At 35.4% G+C, this 20,443-nt stretch overlaps 1 protein-coding gene across 1 annotated transcript in view; it reads left to right on the forward strand.

Annotated features, from left to right (window-relative positions):
* The window catches only part of LOC119542911 (pregnancy zone protein-like), a 48,866-nt gene extending 40,189 nt beyond the window's left edge, over positions 1-8,677 (forward strand). Inside the window, 11 exon segments of the mRNA XM_037847501.1 lie at positions 97-118; positions 121-167; positions 369-546; positions 964-1,187; positions 2,064-2,282; positions 2,820-2,950; positions 3,308-3,398; positions 6,597-6,669; positions 7,034-7,132; positions 7,958-7,999; positions 8,655-8,677. Of these exon segments, the coding sequence (XP_037703429.1) occupies positions 97-118; positions 121-167; positions 369-546; positions 964-1,187; positions 2,064-2,282; positions 2,820-2,950; positions 3,308-3,398; positions 6,597-6,669; positions 7,034-7,132; positions 7,958-7,999; positions 8,655-8,677 (1,149 nt within the window).
* Positions 8,678-20,443: the final 11,766 nt, after the last annotated feature.

Below are 20,443 nucleotides of genomic sequence, written 5' to 3' on the forward strand. Positions count from 1 at the left end.
CTGTCTAGCAAAGGTACCAAGGGGAAAAGCAAAGTTAGCAGACTCTGGAAAATGAATTTTGGAGTGTTTGACTATCTCTGCTTCTGATCCTTACAGGGTGGGGTAGATGATGAGGTAACTCTGCCTACATCACCACTGCTCTCCTGGAGATGCCACTACCTGTCACCGTATGTATTAGCACCTTCCCTGTACCTCCCCCTAAATGTAAGAAATGAAGTCATGGGACTATGACTCCCTGAAGAAAATGAGTTGTGTTTTTTTATGATATTTAGTTGTTGTATATATTTTACCAGAACGTAAAGGTCTAGGCCCTTTTAGAAGTTACCCTGGATCTGCTGTCTTAGGCGCTCCTCTCATCTTCCTCATAGCACCCAGTTGTCCGCAATGCTCTCTTCTGCCTGGAAACATCCTGGAGACCTATGTCAGAGGCCCAAGAGAGCCTCGTCTACACCAAGGCATTATTGGCCTATGCCTTTGCCCTGTCAGGGAACCAGACCAAGTGAAGTGAGCTGCTGGGATCACTAGATAGAGAGGCTGTGAAAGAATGTAAGAGCTGCTGCTGCAGAATTGACTTCCAACCACCACCAGTGATCAAAAGAGGGGCGAGGACCTATTGAGCTCACACTTATCATGCTACCTAACCATAATGATAAGAATAACTATCATTTATCTAACACTTCAATTCTGTAAGTAACATGGACCTTTTTAACAATTCACACATCAAACATCCTATACAGCCAAGCATCAAATATCACACAAGTATGTCGCAGACACAAAGATGCACAGTGTGATTACCTGGAAACTTAATTCACCTTCTTGGTAAAGATTTGCTTAATAGTTGACTCTTTAATGCTTTCACTTCATTTGTGCACTCTTAGGTGCACTCTCATTATAGTGATTATTAATGGATTAGTTTTTAAACCATTCTCTAAGTTAAAGATCCTATCCTTTTCCATTCCAAAGAGGACTCAATTCACTGGCAATGTCCTGGGAGAATTCAAGAAGCTAAGGAACTCTCTTATCAACCCCGGGCTCCTTCTGCTGAAGTGGAGATGACATCTTACGTGCTCCTTGCCCGTCTTACTGCTCAGCCTGCCCCATGATCAGAGGACCTATCCGTGGCATCCCGTATTGTGAAATGGATCACTAAGCAACAAAATCCCTATGGGGGCTTCTCCTCCACTCAGGTCTGTGGAGTGACAGTAGGAGTAAAAATAAATATGTTAACACATATGTAGGAGTTGAATAATTGAATAGTTAGTGTTTCTTATTCACACCTCTCCACTCCTCCATCCTCAGGCAAGTTCCAGCCCTATTATTTCAAATTTGGATTCTGGTTTATCCCCTTTAAAGTTTCTCATATCTTCTCGCTTTAGTAGATCCTCCCCCTCAAAAAAAAAAAGTACAGTTAGATTAATCTCTCTATTTTCCCTGTTTTCATAAGATTACTTCCCTGATAAAATAATTTCTTTCATCGAAGGCCTAAAATTATCTAATATTTTATCCAAAATATTTCCACTTCCCAATAAATACAAATATTCCTTTCTAGTTAGTCTGAACCCTTCACTTTTTCTAGAATTGGCTCACTCCCATTTCCATGTCTTCCCTTGTAAAATTTCCCAGCCTGGTCTCCCTTATGCCTCTCTTTTGTTTATGTAAACCCCTCCCGTTATTCATAGATAATTTTATTTCTTATTTTCTTCATGGTTTTCTCTTATTACATGAGCCCACTTTTTTCTTGTCCTTTTTCTGAATGTTTACAAAAAGTATTATTACATAAATTTATAAATTACTGAAATAGCCTCTGCTTGTGTCCATTATTTGAGTCTTATCTTCATACGTATATTGTAAGTTACTTAAATGAGGAAATTTTTTCTTTTCCCTCCAAAATACCTAGCACAGTTCATCATTGATAACCAGGCCTGAAGCAAATTGAAATTAAGTTTAGGGACTGTGTTTCTGAATTAATACTTAAGAGAGAAGAGTGTTGATACGGTTTGCTTCAAGGATGATTTTGGTAACTTACTCTCCTGTGATTTCTGCACCATTTTTTTTTTTTTCAGAATACAGTGGTAGCTCTACAAGCCCTCTCCAAATATGGAGCAGTGACTTTCACTAAAAGTGAGAAGGCAGCTAAAGTCATAGTCAAGTCATCAAAGAACTTCTCTGAAGAATTCAAAGTAGACAATGCCAGTCGCCTGTTGCTACAGGAGGTCCAGTTGCCAGAGATTCCAGGGGAGTACAGCACTACAGTGTCAGGGACAGGATATGTGTACCTCCAGGTGAGACTGCCAAGTTGGGGTGGGGGATTATACAAATGGGGGATAAAGTCTCACAAGCTAAATTTGAATTTCAAAATAGCAAGAGAAATGTGTGCCAAGACAAAGTATGAATCATCTGGAATTAAACAAAGGAAATTCATCATCTCATAGTTGTGGAGTCCAAAATCAAGGTGTCAGCAAGATCGTGCTTTCCCTGAAGTCTGTAGCATTCTGGTGGTGACCTCCCATCAATCCATATCTCCTCTGTCACATGGCCATCTCTCTCCCTATCTGTTTCCTCTGTCTCTTACTGCTCACATATCCAATTTTCCTCTGCTTAGAAGCACTCCAGTCATATTGGATTAAAGTCCATCCCAATTCGGTTTGGCCTCTCCTTAGCTAATAACGTCTTCAGAGATCCTATTTACCAACGGTCCACAGCCACAGGACTGGGAGTTTGGACTTGATCATGTACATCTTTGTGGGGTGCATGACTCAATCCATAGTAGACTATTTGAATGAAAAGGTAAAGGATTTTTTTTTTTCAATTTGTTTTAGACATCCCTGAGATATAACATCCTGCCCAAGAAAGAAGGGAAAGCTCCCTTCACTCTCAAGGCTGACACCCTACCCAAGAATTGTGATGGAGTCGATGCTCACAAGAAATTCCAGATTCACATCAATATTAGGTAGATCCTCGGTCACTACCAGACCTTTTGTAGAATGTGGGGAAATCGATTGCCTTGCATGGGGGAGCTCCATTGCCTAAAGTTGCACATAATGAATATGGAATGCTTGCAGCATGTACTAACAAGAATATTGTCTTCATTCTAACTGAAAACTTAACATTGAGAATATGATGTTGCCATTCCTGCAGAGTGTGAGTGAAAAACCATGATTTTTCCAAGCAAATAGGGTACTTATGGCAACTAAGCAGTAGTTCAGGGTAAGGGACACTAGAAATAAAAGAGAGGAGGGAATGCTGTCTTAAATGAATTCCAATGGATTTTGTTTGAGTGCCTAATCCCTTTGACTTGACTTTCTAGTTATACTGGGGAACAACCCAGATCCAACATGGTCATTGTTGATGTGAAGATGGTATCAGGCTTCATACCTATGAAACCATCAGTGAAAAAGGTAAACCCTGAATCCGTTACAGATTGCAAACTGATGGTAAATGCTGACATTTATGGTTGTCAGTTTGATTTTGTTGATGTGATTTTCAAGAGGTTTACTGCTTCAAACTTGCTTCTCTTAATAGTGTGCTTCCATCATTTTAATAAAGGGGCATCATGGTTATATGGTAGCAAGTACAAAGCGTAAGTCATAAACATGGTTAATAATATTCCAGCAAACCCTGAAAATTATCTTCCAACTACACACAAAATAAATGACTTACATATGTTTTCATGCATATGTGTACATATACACATGTGTATATACATATTCATACACAAATAAGTATATGCATATACATATATGTATATGTATATACATACACAAATGTGGGTATGTGTATATGTATGTGTGTGTGGAAAGAGAGAGAATGAAAATGGACAAATGATCCTAAAGCTGAAAACCCAAAGTCTTGACCATATCCTTTGGGACTGGATCTACTGTATCTGATAATGAATCACTGTTAATGGCTAATCCTGAATCACGCCTCCACTTAGGGAAGAATCTGCAAAGTAGAACTGAACCTCAAGGTATCACATCTGAATGAGATTTAAGCCATCTTAACAATGAAGACTTGTGTACCTACAAGTGGATTCTTCTGTTTGGTCTATCCCATCTCCTTCAGAGATGGACTGCTTAGCACTGGCGTTTTTTTATTTCTAAGACTTGGTCAGAAAAGAGAACTAATTATTGTTAACTCAATTATTTCATTGTACTTGGAAAGACAAGTATCTCTTGTTTTAAGAATTATGCAGGAATTACACCATGTCATGGAATCTTCTATTTTTGCTGTCATAACCAAGCATGTGTAGTTCATAGCCTTGGTATTTGTTCTCTTTTCCTCATCTTAGGAAGTAAGATAATCCCAAAGATATTCATCAGAAAATATGCAACATAAGAACTGAATGCTTTTATACTCATTAATCACTTTACTGAAAACAAAAAAGTCTATTAAAAAGATAAAATACATTATAGTACACACTATAAACCCAGAGTGATAATTAAAAATATGACATGGAATATAAATGGTAACTCTGACCAGACATTAATTATTATTAATCCTGGTTTATCTCAGACATATTTGACAATTATTAGTTTTAAACCACCATGTACTCTTACCTTGGTAGACCATCCTTCTGGAAAGTTAGGTCAATTTAATGTTAGAAAACACCCATTGCCCCAAGGCCTTTCAGATTAACCTGTGCTATGTTGTGCTTTGTTTTCAATTTAACTCCAGTAATATTGTCCATCACTTGTTAGGCTGTGAAACCTAATGGAAGGATACCCTCAGTTCTCTTTCATTTTCCTTATCCACTAGGAAGGTCTTTCATTCTCTCCATGCCTTATTTGTCTTCTCTTTCATGTAGCAAATACCAAGATTAGAGCCGTGCCTTTACATTTTCATGCTGAAAACGTAAACATTAGAAACTATTTGATGAAAATTTTCTCTTTACTGGAAGAATCCTATCCCAAATAACAGCTCACTACTTTACTATTATTTTGAAATTTATATTGCCACCAGAAATTGCAATTTTATAAACTCCATATAATACAGTTTTCTGTTAGATACTTATTTATGATAAAAACAAAATTATTCAAAATGATTGCTTCTTAATCTATCTAAACAAAAGCGAGTTAAAAATGAAATGTAAATTACATTTGTAGCACATTATAAATGACAAAGGCATGCAATGATTATTTTTCCTTAGATCAGATTCCACCACAAAATATAATCCTAAAGCCCCTCTTCTTGGTATTCAGTCCTTTGTACCCATCTTTCAGTTATAGCTCCAAGTCCTACATACATTACTGTTCCAGTTTGCTACTGCCACAGTTATGCTAAACACCAGAAATGGATTGGCTTTTATAAAGGGAATTTATTAGGTTACAAAGTTACAGTTCTAAGACCGTGAAAATGTCCAAATTAAGGCATCAACAAGAGGATACCTTCACTGAAGAATGGCCGATGGCATCCGGAACACCTCTGGCAGCTGGGAAGGCACGTGGCTGGCATCTGCTGGTCCTCTGCTCCTGGGTTGTGTTTCAAAATGGCTTTCTCCAAAATGTCCCTGGGCTTCTGCCTTCGCTCCTCTCTTTCAGCTCCTGTGCACCTTTGCTACTTTCTCCCAGGGCATTTCTCTCTAAGCATCTGAAGGTCTTCTGTTAACTTCTCCAGGGCAAACTCTGAGCTTCATCTCTTAGCTTAGCATCTCCAAACATCCTTCTGTCTGCATCTCCAAGCATCAGCAAGCATCTGGGTCTGTGTCGGCTCTTAGCTTCTCTCTTAAATACTCCAGTGAACTAATTAAGACCCACCCTGACTGAGCGGGGGCCACACCTCCATGGAAATAATCTTATCAAAAGTTATCACCCACAGTTGGGTGAGTCACATCTCCATGGAAGCACTCAATCAAAATATCCTCCCTAATCCAAAGACTAGTAAGTCTGCCCCCGACAAGATTGCCTTAAAGAACATGGCTTTTCTGGGGAACATAATATATCCAAACAGGCACAATTACTCCACCCACAAATGTCCAAATCTAAGCCAATCCAGATGGTACAATTTATACTCCAGGTCCCCATTGAGTTTTGAAGTGAAAAAAAAAAACAACACAGCACTTTGTTATGGCCAGTGGTCAAGTATAGCAACAATATATATCAGGAAATTTACAAATTGTGGTGTTTAAAAGAATGTTAGTAAAACTTCTAATTCCTAGTAGTTAGACAAATTCTAAATCTTAGCAGGTAAGAGGACAGTCTCTGAAGCCAGACTCTGAGTCTGTATCCAGTTTTGTCACATATAGCAGTGTAACAATGGACAAATTAATCTCTTTGCACTTGTTTTCTCATCTGACAAGAGATAATTATAGTACCTACCTCATAGTGTTGTTGTGAGGATGATATAAATAAATACATGTAAAAACAGTTAAAATAGTGCCTGGGACATAGTAAGGGTTTAGAAAATATTTATTATTATGATTATCATCATCACCACCATCATCAACATCATCATCATCATCATCATCACTATGATTCCTGAAGAAATAAATACTAGCAATTTGGATGCCTCTGAGCAACCTTTAGATCATAAATACCTGAACATTGCTCCATCTAAAATTTCCTCATACCATCTCCCTGGTTTATGCTTTTGGTCAACAGCTCCAAGAAAGGCCTCAGATCCAAAGAACTGAAGTGAGCACCAACCATGTTCTAATTTACTTAGAAGAGGTAAGTTTCTCTGTGACCCTGTGCTATGTCTGGGAGAACTACTAGAGACTCTAAACAAGTCAGTCCAGATTCCAATAGTGCTTGTCACATGCATAGCCAGGGGAGGAGAAAATAGCCACAGAGGGAAATGGGTCCTGGACCAGAATTCAAGGCTCCATTTACTACACTTGACTGTCTGTAGAATCGTCTCTTTTATCCTTCTTTTATCTGTCATTGAGTGTGTTTTGCAAGTCTCTAAATACCCCATTATTTCCTTAGCTTTTGGTATAGATGGATAGCATAACTGCCAGGCTTGAAAATATTTTAAGAAGAGAGGATGATAACTAGAAACTAAGTTAATCTTTAATTCAGTTTTTCTGTCTCTCCAGCTAACCAAACTGTGAGTTTCTTCTTCTCAGTGATAAAAGATATTCAAGTAGAGAATTTAAAACCAGCTACAGTAAGAGCTTATGATTATTACGAGACAGGTGAGTGGGAATCAGCTATTCTGTGCTTTGTAAGGGAGGAAAAATGACCAACATGTTAAAGGGCTGTCTTCTCTGAAATGAAACTCCATGATCTTTCACTGGAAGAAAAAGTGGGTTTATGGTCACTGGATAGTCATATCTGTATATTAACCTGTAATGTGTCCCCTAAATGACATCATCAAAGCCATATATATAAATTGATCATAAAACAGTAAGGTAATCATGTCTATCTAAATTCTCCTATAAGGTTGTTTAGTCTGGGCTGAATTATTCCAGAAAGATGAGAAAAATAACAATAACTAAAAGCAACATCTTAGTGCTGATATATGATGTGAGACTTAAATTTGATCTATTTTTTGACTTGTGCTTTAGATAGTCTCACTGGTTTGGGAAACTTTGTAGTATATCCATTTACTTCGTGGCTTTGAACCAGAAACTTATGATCTTTATGTACATCATAGCATGCTGGTAGGTTAAACATTTCTCCTTCTTAAATTAAAAAAGGTTCAGAGAGGAAGGTACAACTCTAAGGAGAAAAATGCAACTGAGAAACAGAGCCACAGGGAGCCCTGTAGATAGACCCATGCACACTCTCTGTGTAACTTGCCCCTCAGTTCTGTACTTGAGTCCAATTTTCTCTCATTTCCCTTCCTTCCAATTTCAAATGGCTTAGTATAGAAAATCATTTTTATTGGCTCTAGATCTGTGCTTTATATTGCACAGCAATATTTCTTCCTTAGCTTATATAGTTTATCTACAATGAACTGCCCAAGTTTTATTACTGAATGTCTTTACTCTTTGTGTCCCACCATTTTTGCATCTCAGATGAATTCACCATTGAAGAGTACAGCGCCCCCTGCAGTTCTGGTAAAGTATAAATAGTAAAATCTTATGCCAAATTAAACAAGAAAAAACAAAAAACAATAAGGACCTCAGTTCTCTGCATAAGGCTGTTTCTTAAAATAAGTGTGTATTTACAGTATTACAAAACACTTTGATGTATCACTTATGAACTGTACTGTTTCAAATGTATTACAGAATTTCTCAGTGGAAAAAAAAGTAAAGTATAATTACTGGTGTCTGGGTAGCTTGTTTGAGGATGAATCCAGAAACTTATCATATATAAAAATCAAATCATCTAATATTTAGTTCACATTCTATTCTTAGTGATGATATCTTATGTTTGCTACCCAGGACCTTTCTAGGATATTCCTGAATTTTTTATAGTTAAGGTCAGGAAACTTGTCACTTTAATTATCCATACAGCACAGCATGAGAAATGGGATATATAAGACCTACCTCTAGGTTGGTCGATAGGGTTCATTTGTGACAATATAGCATTTGCTAGGAGACCTTTGGTTCTCCATTTTAAAATCTGAAAATTTGAGACGAGCTCTACCCATCTTAAAAAACAATTAAAATTGCATTAAGTTCAAATATTTATAATTGAAAGATGAAAAATTGTTTCTTCAGTAGATCATAAAATTTCCCTAAAATTTCTACCATCTCTTCTACTGTTTAGAATCTCAACAGGGAAATGCTTAAGAAATGGAAACTTACGGACCCCTTCAGATGGACTTTAAGAAATTAAGACCCAAGAATTATCACAAGAGAAAAAAGGAGGAGAAAGAAGGGAATGGAATTGGAAATGCATAAACTTTGTGTATTGAATAAATTTATAACATTTATTATCAGCTCTTTATGTTTTCTTTTACTCTTTATCAGTGTTACATTTTTGTTTTGAAATATTTCCCTATTCTCCATAGCATTTTTTAAAACATTAAAAAAAGCTATACAGTTGGAAGTAAAGTAGTTATTTTAGTTTAGTTTTCTTTTTCTTACTCCCTTGTTATGGTTTGTTTGAAATGTTTTTTTATTCTATTTTTTTTTTTTTGATACAGTTAATTTAAAAAAAAAGAGTTAATTAAAAAAAATGAAAAAAATATGCAGAGCCTCCTTGAGGAGCTGGTGGAGAATGCAGGGGTGTTGTGCTTCCCCACCTCAGTGGTTGCTGATGTGCTCACAGACATAGGGGACTGGTGGCTTGATGGGCTGAGCCCTCTACCATGGGACTTGCCCTTGTCAAGACTTGCTGCAAAGGAAAGGCTAGGCCTTGCTATAATTGTGCCTAAGAGCCTCCTCCCGAATGCCTCTTTGTTGCGCAGATGTGGCCCTCTCTCTCTAGCTAAGCCAACTGGAAAGGTGAAATCACTGCCCTCCCCACTACGTGTGATCTGACACCCAGCGTGTAAATCCCCCCTGGCAACATGGAATATGACTCCCGGGGAGGAATCTAGATCTGGCATCAGGGGATGGAGGACATCTTCTTGACCAAAAGGGAGATGTGAAAGGAAATGAAATAAGCTTCAGTGGCAGAGAGATTCCAAAAGGAGCCGAGAGGTCACTCTGGTGGGCACTCCTACGCACAATATAGACAACACTTTTTAGGTTCTAATGACTTGGAATAGCTAGCAGTAAATACCTGAAACTATCAAACTACAACCCAGAACCCATGAATCTTGAAGACAATTGTATAAAAATGTAGCTTATGAGGGGGTGACAATGCAATTGGGAAAGCCATAGGGCCCACACTCCCCTTTGTCCAGTATATGGATGGGTGAGTAGAAAAATGGGGGCAAAAAAAAAAAAAAAAAAAAAAAGGCACCCAGTGTTCTTTTTTATTTTAATTGTTCTTTTTCACTTTAATTTTTATTCTTATTATTTGTGTGTGTGTGGCAATGAAAATGTTGAAAAATTAATTTTAGTGATGAACACACAACTGTATAATGGGAACTGTGGACAATTGAATGCACGCTTTGTATGACTGCATGGTATGTGAATATATCTCAATAAAAATGAATTTTAAAAAAAACTATACAAAGAGGTATACTGAAAAACACTAAAGATAAATCAACATGGTATTAAAAATAAAATTCAAGTAACCCATTGGGACCACAAGGGAATAAAAACAAAATTTAAAAAAGGAAAATTTAAAAATAAATCAAATGGCCTAGATATCAATAATTACATTAATGCAAATAGTCTGAATACAACAATTAAATGACAGATTGCTGAATAGATTAAGAAAAGAAACAAAACTATGACCCAATTCTCTGTTGTCTCTAAGAAACTCATTTCAGAGATAATGATACAAGTGACTGAAAGTAAAAGGGAGGGAAAGATATGCCACAGAATATTAATCAAAGAAAGCAAGAGAGGCTATGTTAATATCAGATAAAGTAGACTTCAGAGCAAGAAAAAAAAATTACCAGCAAAAGAGAAGGATAATGTATAATAATAAAAGGGTCAACCCACCAAGAAAACATAGCAACCCTAAATGATTGCAAACATATGAAACAAGCAAACAAAAATTGATTGACCTGAAAGGAGAAATAGACACATCCAAAATTATAGCTGAAGGCTTCAACATCCATCTCTAAATAACTGATACCACATCTGGACAGCAAAATCAGCAAGGATATAGAACACAATGACATCTTAAACCAACAGAATCTAACATTTAAAGAACACACCCCCCCCCCCACCAACAATATCATAATGCAGACTCTTTTCTTTTCAAGCACCTTGGAACACAAGCCAAAATAGACCACATCCTGGGCCATAAAACAAAACTCAACAAATTTAAAAGCATTTAAATCATACAGAGTATGTTCTCTGGCCATAATGGAATCAAACTAGAAATCAATAACAGAAAGATAACAAGAAAATTTTCAAACAGTTGGAAAATAAACACTGTCCTTCTAAATAAGCCATTAGTCAAAGAGAAAGTCTCGAGGGAGATTAAAAAAAAAAAACCTATGAACTAAATGAAAATGAAAGTTCAGCAAAATTTGGGAGACATTACTAAATAGTGCTGAGACGGAAAACTATAAACGCTTATGTTAGGAAAGAGGAAGAATCTCAAATCAATCATCTAAGCTTCAACCTCAAGAAACTAGAAATAAATCCTAGAAAAATGTAGTCAATATAAACTACAGGGAAACATGGGAATGGATATACATACTCAATTTAAAATAGAATATATGGAAAATAAATATATAAAAATTTTCAAACTCACCTAAATGTATAGAGAGACAAATATAAGCAATATAAGTTATCTTCCATCATCATATTGTCTAAAACTAAAAGAGGTTCATAATGTCCAATGTAGGACCAGATAAAGAGAAACTCTTATACAATATTGCTGAGAAGGTAAATTGATAAATCCTCTTTATGGGAAGTACTTTGAAAGTACTCATCAACATTTTTGTGTATAATTTCTGACTTAGCAATTATACTTGTAGAAGTTTTTTACAGAATAATCACACATTTTCTTAAGGAATTATGTACAATGGTAGTCTGTAAAGTAGTGCCCATAATGGTAAATTTTGAAAACAAGCTAAAATGTTCACCCACATAGAAATACATCAAACAATTTATGGCACTACAATATTATAAAATGTTTTTAAAAATGGACCAGACCTATATATACTAATAATTAAAAATCTCCCAAAGGAGTTCCAGTTCCACTATTACACATAAACCCACTAAAGCTAATCCCTCCTATTGATTACAACTAAAAACTGAACAAAATACCAAAAAAAAAAAAAAAAAAAAAAAAAAATCCCACCTGAGGGCTCTAAAAAGGAATCAAGAGCAGGCAGATTGTGAAGGGGAGACAAAACATGAAGCTTCTACCCACACACTGCTAAGTTTCTGCATTTTTCCCCTCCTGCCCACTTGGCCAAGGGCAGGCACAAGTCACCTAGCACAGCAGCACAGGCAACTGAAATCTCAAGAGAAACCCCATATTTCTCCCTAGAGGAAAAAGGAAAATTGTACCCTACAAGACTAGAGAGTATGGAGAAGAAAGAGCCAGCAAAGGGGATCCCCAAAATCACATATCTCAGCCTATCCTCAGCTATGAATGAATAGGACACATCCAAAATGAGATTGAGAAGGCTTATAGAACTTAACTGAAATTTGAACACTACGCACAAGTCTCAGACTAACCCTTGAACTATGCACATATGGTTCAGATCTAAACCAGCTAAGGCTTAATAAACTAACTGAGATATAAATCTCTGTTCACAGAGGGTGGAACAAAACTTATGGGCCAAATCTACCCAACTCTTTTTGAGAAGTTCCATTTTGTTTTTTTCTATAGCATCCATTTCTCTTCTTATGTTCATGTTTTTTTCTACTTCTTTGAACATATGGACTATCTTTATAATAGCTGTTTCAATGTCTTTTTCTACTAAGTCTCTCGTGTCATTTCTGGATCTGTTACTCTTGATTGATTTTCCTCCTCATTATGGGATATATTTTCACACCCATTTGCATGCCTCGTAAATTTTGATTGAATGTTGGATATTGTAAATTTTATATGATTGATGTTGAATTTTGCTGCATTCCTTTAAGGAGTGCTGAACTTTGTTCTGATGTTTGTTCTGGGTACATTCTGATCCTTTTAAGCCTGCTTTTAAGTTTTGTTAGGTTGGGCTCAGAGCAATCTTTGGTCTAGGGCTAATTTAACCTGTTATGAAGGCAATATCCTTCTAAGGATTCTTCCTTATGTCCCATGTATTAGGGAAATCTCTCCAGTCTGGCTGGTCAGACTGGGAAATATTCCAAACCCTGTGTCTTCTCTGGAAAATGCTTGGACCAGGGTTGGCAAACTTTTTCTTAAAGCACCAAGAGACATAATTCAGACCATTATGTAGGTGATTACATAATCTTTAAAACATAATCACTTAAAAATGTAAAAACCATTCTTAGCTCATGGGTGGTTTAAAAAAAAAGGATTTTGACTCACAGGCTATAATTTGCCAATCCCTAGTTTCAACTACCACATTCCAGTGGTTCTTTCCCTAGCTTTGTGGAATCTTACTTCACAAACAGACAGATCCGTGTTCATCCAAAAATTTGAAGGCCCTTCCCTCCCTGAAATTCTCTGGACCTCTCTCTCTCTGTGCAGCTCCTTTTTATCCAGTATTCATCCCTGCAAATTCTAGTCACCTCAGCCTCCTCTGCAATTCCGTGGGCTCTGTGTGGGTTTCCCCTGCTGTACAGAAACTGAAAACAACTTCTAGGTAATAAACTGTTATAATTTTTGGCTAACTTCATCTATTTCCCCTCCTCTTAGGGATCACAGTCCTGCACTATCTGTTATCCATTGTCTGAAAGTAGGAGTTGTTTCATATATTTTGACTGGGTTTCAAGTTGTTTGCAGTGGGAACGCAATTCTGATAGCAGGTTATCATGCTTGTTTGGAAGCGAAGTCCTGGCTCAAATTTTACACTTAATCCTGTCTCAAATTTATTTTGCTGTGTATCGTGTGGTGAATTAGGTGACTTTTTTTCCCCATGAAGCTTTCTAATTGTCCCAGCATCATTTATTGACCAATTCAATCTTTCCCTGATAATAAAAAGTACCTCTCCCATCATATTAAATAATAATTCATACTAAGGCTTGCTTCTGAATGATCTATTGTGTTCCATTGATTAGCTAGTCCATTCTTTCATAAGTGTCAAAATAGTTGAATTACTGTGGCTTAATAAAAGATTTTCATGGCTATTACAGCTGGTCCCTCTCCACTTCTCTTTTTTCACATTTTCTTTGCAATACTCAGCTTATTATTTATTCTGGGTAAAATTTTGAAATACTTTAAAAAATTAACCTTTTCACAATAATATTGGGTATTGATTGCAATAACATTGGTTGTGTGAATGAACTTGTAATTATCATGGGTTCCCATTCTTCATAATATTTGGTCTGCCCTATTCCGAGACATTTTATCTTCCTTTATTCATTCAGCATGGAGTTAATTATAATTCTGACCTCTCAATTACTGAAATTGGACTGAACTAAAACTTAAAATCACTAAGATTAACTTCAAGGACATCTATAGTAGAGTAAGTTGAAAGAAAAAAACAATAGATACAGGGAGACAAATTAAAAATACAGGCAATAATAAAATTACAAGATAACAAAAGGCTAGAATAACATTTCTCATTTGCTGGTGGGAGTCTTTGGAAGATTTTAAGCAAAATAATAGGTCAGGTTTGCATTATGGATCACTCATCTTCCAGGCAGTGACAGGGAGAGGAAAGCAAGTTATTCCTGATCTCCAGATGCACAGCCTATTCGTGCACAGCTGGGCTATTTTCTTCATGGTTAGCCAAACGGTTTAATAGACATAGCTCTATTCCATACTTATAGAAATAATAATATACTTTATTGTTTACTTTCCTCTCATGCATAGACTAAGACCTCATTGAAAGCCAAACCTGTACCCTAATCATGTGTGCAGCCTGTTCACCCAACACAGAGCTGGAAATCTTGTAGGCACTCAGGAAGACAAAGAAGTGACTCAGTGTGTCAGTGCGTGAGTGAGCAAATGCCCATGGGTAGATAGTTAAAGGAGAAATGACATAGCACAAATGTGTCAACAAGGACGTGTAGGGAAAATGAGCTAGAATGATAAGTTTTACTAAAACCTGACTTGAGTTGCTTAATGTTTTATAAACATCTTGTGGAACAAGATTTCGATATTTTTCCTAAGGCAAATTAATGAAGAAAAAAAAAGAAATTTGGTTATTTATTAGGGCTTTGAACAAGGCTTGCTTAAAAGTATATTTTATGCGTTCAACGAGCTCTAAGAGAAACCACAGCATCTATCTTACTGAGACTAGCTCTCAGCAATCATAAGAAAGGTAAATACAAATTATCTCCAGTTAAAATAATAAATATCAGTGCATTCATTGACTCAGTTTACTTAGTTCATCCTTATTTGTCTTTCAAGTCAAAACAAATAAATGAGAAGGTCCTAGTTGATTGGTGGAGAAAAGAGAATGCAAGGCATCCTCATTTGTTTTCTATATTGCTTCACATTTTTAATTTAGCCATGAATATTTACTCCTCTATAATTAAAAACAAAAAGTAAAAATCTGAGATGTGGCCCAGTTTTTCATTTCTAACCCTCTGCCGTGCTTACAGCTTATCCCCCCAAAATTAATTTCTTCTTTTGTTAAAGTTCTCCAGAAACAAGCTTCCTCTTGATTTCTCCTGTGGTCGCAATGAAAATAAGAAGATGACTCATAATAAAAAAATGAATCCACACATCATGAACATTTCTGGACTGCAGTGCAAGTTTCAGCAAAAAGGCTGATTTATGGATTTTAATCTGTCTGGTATACCCCAAAAGGAAAGTTTCATTAGTATTTAACAAAAATGGAGGCATTGCTAAATACATTTTCTTCTTAATAATTTAAAAATATAAAAAGAAGTCTTGTTATTAGGTGAGAGTGTGATAAATATCTTTATACTTTTCACTTAATATTCTCAGATGCTTTAGAAAGAGAATTAATGAAATAATATTAAATAATATTAAATAATATTAAAATAAACAGCACTCATTGCATTAAAGGCAAAAGTTCTGTGTGGATACAAGTTTTGTTGAACATAGTTTTGTCTGAGAAAATCTGTGCCAAGATATAATGTGTACTTAATCTAACAAAATAAAACATGTCATGTCCAGTAAATCATCCTTGATTACTCAAAGTCTGTTAATATATAAACACACAAAATACTTTCATCCTCAGTGCTATCAGGATAACTCTTGGACCCAAAAATTCTCTCTCCACGGGCATGGAGCAGCTGAAGGTAAAATTAAAGTGCTCCTTTGTACAAGGCACAAAAGAATAAAAGAAAGAAAAGACTGAAAATGAGAGGGAATGCCTTTGTCAACTCATCTGAAGTAAAAGAGTACAGACTTTTCTATAAAATATTTTACAACTCATACCAGGCTTCATAGGTGGGTATTATTAATTACGATAGCTTCTTATTTTAACAAATTATTTGTCAAGCATAATTTTCAAAAAGATGAAACTGTGATTCTCAGGCAAATATAAAATGAAAACATGTCAGAGATTTTATTTTACCCATTATTAATGAGGTGACCCATAAGACATTATGGCCAGTTTAAAAAAATACTTGAAAAGCTAGGCTGTTTAAAAGCAGTTTAACAAAAAAATTAATAAATAAATAAAAATTTAAAAAAATTGTTAGAATAAGAATACTGAGTTAGGTATGAAACTGATTAATGTAAAATAGGCCATAAAAATCTTTGGGGTATCTATTCCCCTGACAGAAATTATTTGTATTTCTACTTGACAAAAATTGACAAGGTAAGGAAGCAAGTAAAATCACCAAGTCTAGAACATTTTACCAGTAATAAAAAAATGAGATGAATAAGTATGGTCCTCTAGGTAATTCTTAAGAGGCCCTGGCCCCTGAATAATACTGAAAGAATTATTCATTCAGTATTATTTTACTATCCATTATTTTACCTTATTTATGATAATTTTTATGACTGTCTCCCTCCTCCAAAAACTAATCTTGATAGAAAAAGAAGGGGGAGAGTTGATCTCATTAGGTATGGACAAATTATTTCCATACATGCATAGGAGGATTAATAGCCACGTAAGCCTCATGGAGTTTGTCTACAAATCCTGAACCTTTCAAATCAAGCAACTACTAAGGCCACACAATTAACTTCTGTCCAGAAGTTTTCATAAGGAATCTTGGTTTGGAGTTTTAAGAATCTCAGTGATTTGTTCTTTCTCCATCATTCCATGCAATACCTTACAGACTTGGGTGAATTCCTTTTATCTAGGCTGATAAGCTAGGCTGTTTACAAGCCGTTTAACAAAAAAATTAATATAAATAAAAATAAAAATAAATTGTTAGGATAAGAATACTGAGTTAGGTATGAAACTGATTAATGTAAAACAGGCCATAAAAATCTTTGGGATATCTATTCCTTTAAAATTTACAGGATCCTTGGCCTGCTAGGAAACAATCTTTTTATGCCTGTGACAATGGGACCCCAAGTGAGATCCCAAGCCAGTCTCCTGGGAGGACTTTGTAGTCATTGACTCCACAAATATTTCTTAATAGTGAATGTATCATGCCTGATTAATTGGGAATAATTTTCAAATATTAACACTCCAAGTAGCCTTGATTACACAACTAAGTTGCCCTACATCCAGTTAAGAAGGAGGAAAGATTCTTATTAAACAAAAGCAAATAACTACATTGCCATGAAAAGTATGAAGAGCCAGTAAAAGTATTTGTTTCTGAATTTTAAGGGTGTCAGCGAGAATCAGACACTATTTTAAAATGTTTTATTTCTGTCCATAGAAACAAAATATAATAACTTGAGGTTTTGATATATAATAACATGAAAAAGAAAGGACTTTTCCCACAGTCATTAAAAATACATTTAAAAATAACACCTACCATATTCCAAATAATCACAATTTAATTTCACTTCTCAGTGTATTCAGTCCCAGTAATTCTTTTGCCACCCTATCTTGAGTCAAGAATTCTTTCATGAAGTCTATTTGCCTATGAACTAAAATGAGTCCTGAAAATCCTGTCTCAATCCAGTGGTACCATCTGAAAGCTAAGAAAAGCTCAGAACCTGAATCTAGAGTCTACTCTTTGAAGTATCAAAGTTTGGAGTATCTAGCACAGACCTTTCCAGAAGTCTTCGGCAAGCATCAAAAAGAAGAAACATGCTTGATATTAAGACTTGTTCATTTATTACATAACCAGTAATATCAGAATGGAGAAGGCCAAAATTCCCTATTGGGGAACAACACACAACTGATTCATAAGGGTTTGATCAGTGTTTTCCTGAGAATAAAAACATCTTATGGACAGTAAAGTCATTGATAAAGGCCTTCACATAAAGGGTTCAATTTCTGAAATATTTATATTGGTAACCTTTTACCCTATACAAATTTAACACAAGAACGGCTGAGTATCTCTTCTGGTTTGATCACTCTTCCCATGTAGCTCTTACAAATAATTGTAATTATTTAGACATTTATTAGCCAATTAATAAATGTAGAGAAAGAAAGGTATTTATAGGCTTTATAATCTGCTACACTTGTCTATTGGTAAATCTATGCTTCATTATCACTCTGTTTTTTACTATTTTGGTTTTATTATAAGTCTTGGTATTTCAATGGCAGATAACTTACCCTAAGTTTTGCTTTTTTAAAGTAATCTTGGCTCTCCTTGGCCCTTCACTCTTCTACTTTATTTTTTTAATTAATAAGTCAAGTATCTCTGTAACTAGAGTCTAGATTATATAAATTTATTTGGGAGAGAATTGATATCATTGATACATGTCTTCCATTTGTGAACACTGGTATATCTCTCAGTTATTTACTTGCTTTTGTTCTACAATACATTTTTGTAATTTCCTATGTAAGATATTTATGTTTTTTAATATTTATGCAAGATTTCAAATCTTAGGCCTTACCTCAAAACTGAAAGAACTAGGGAAAAAAAGAGCAAAATAAACCCAAAATGAGAAGAAGGGAGGAAATAACAAATATTAGAGTGGAGATAAATGAAATAGAGAATAAAGAACAATAGAGAGAATCAACAAAACCAAAAGTTGATTCTTAGAAAGATCAATAAAATTGACAAACCTTTAACTAGACTAAAGTGAAAAAAAAGAAAGGACACAAATAACTAAAATCACACATGAGCAGGGGAACATTAATACTTACCTCACTGAAATAAAATGGATTATAAGAGGATACTATAAACCACTGTATGCCAACATACTAGTTAACCCAGATGAAATGGACAGATTCTTAGAAACACAGTAACTACCTACACTGACCCAAGAAGGAATTAAAAATCTCAGTAAACCAATATCTAGTAAAGAGATTGAATTAGTAATGAAAAACCTCCCAACAAAGAAAAGTCCAGGACCACATGGCTTCACAGGAGAATTTCATTAAACATTTGAAAAAGAATTAACACTAATCCTGCTCAAACTCTTCCAAAAAGTTGAAGAGGAGGGAATACTGAATTCATTCTATGAGTCAAATATCATCCTCATACCAAATCCAGATATAGATACCACCAGGAAAGAAAATTATAGACCAGTTTCCCTTATGAACATAGATGCAAAAATCTTCAACAAAATGCTAGCAAACCAAATCCAACAGTATATTAAAAGAATCCCATGATCAAATGGGATTTATCCCAGGTCTCAAGGGTGATACGACATAATAAAATCAATTAATGTAATACACCACATTAACAGAATGAAGGGGGGAAGAAGCATGATCATCTCAAATGATGCAGAAATCACATTCAACAAAATCCAGCACCCCTTCTTGATAAAAACACTTAGAAAACTAGGAATAGAAAGAAACTTTCTCAACATGCTAAAGAGTGTATATGAAAAGCCCACATCTAATCTCATATTTAAAGGTAAAAGAAGCTTTCCCTCTAAGATCAGGAACAAGACAATGATGCCCACTATCACCACAGTTATTCAACATTGTACTGGAAGTTCAAGTCAGAGCAATTAGAAAGAGAAATAAAAGACATCCAAATTGCAAAGGAAGAAGTAAAATTCTCCCTATTTGCAAATGACATGATCCTATATACCAAAAATCCACAATGAAGCTCCTAGAGCTAATAAATGAATTCAGCAAAGTGTAGGGTACAAGATCAATATGCAAAAATCAGTAGTCTTTCTGTACACTTACAATCAACAATTGGAAGAAGAAATCAAGAAAAAAATTCCATTTAAAATAGCAACAAAAAGAATCAAATATCTAGGAATGAATCTAACTAATGATGTAAAGGACTTGTATGCAGAAAACTTCAAAACATTGGTAAAAAAAATCAAAGAAAACTGAAATAAATGGAAGGGCATTCTGTTTTCACTGACTGGAAGACTGTGTATCATTAAGATGTCAATTTAACCCAAAGCAATTTGCAGGTTCAATACAATCCCTGTCAAAATTCTAACACTCTTCTTTGCAGAAAGGGAAAAGCCAATCATCAGATTTATACAGAGTGTAAGGGGCCCTGAATGGCCAAAGAAGCCATCATGACAAAGAAGAATGAAGTTGGAGAACTCACAATTCCTGATCTTAAAATTTATTATAAAGCCATAGCAATCAAAACAGCATGGTACCAACACAAAGACAGGCACATAGAGCAAAGAATTGAAGTGAGAGTTCATAAATCAACCCTCACATTTATGGCCAACTGAGTTTTGACAAGAGGCCAAAGACCACTCAATTGAGAAAGAACAGTCTCTTCAAGAAACTGTGCTGGGAAAACTGGATCTCCATTTGCAAAATAAAGAAGGAGGATCTCTACCTTACACCATATACAAAAATCAACTCAAAATTGATCAAAGACCTAAATATAAGAACCAGAACTATCAAACTCCTAGAAGAAAACATAGGGGGGCATCTTCAGAAC

Source organism: Choloepus didactylus, chromosome 8, assembly GCF_015220235.1.
Source record: "Choloepus didactylus isolate mChoDid1 chromosome 8, mChoDid1.pri, whole genome shotgun sequence".
In the NCBI taxonomy this organism is placed as follows: Eukaryota; Metazoa; Chordata; class Mammalia; order Pilosa; family Megalonychidae; genus Choloepus; species Choloepus didactylus.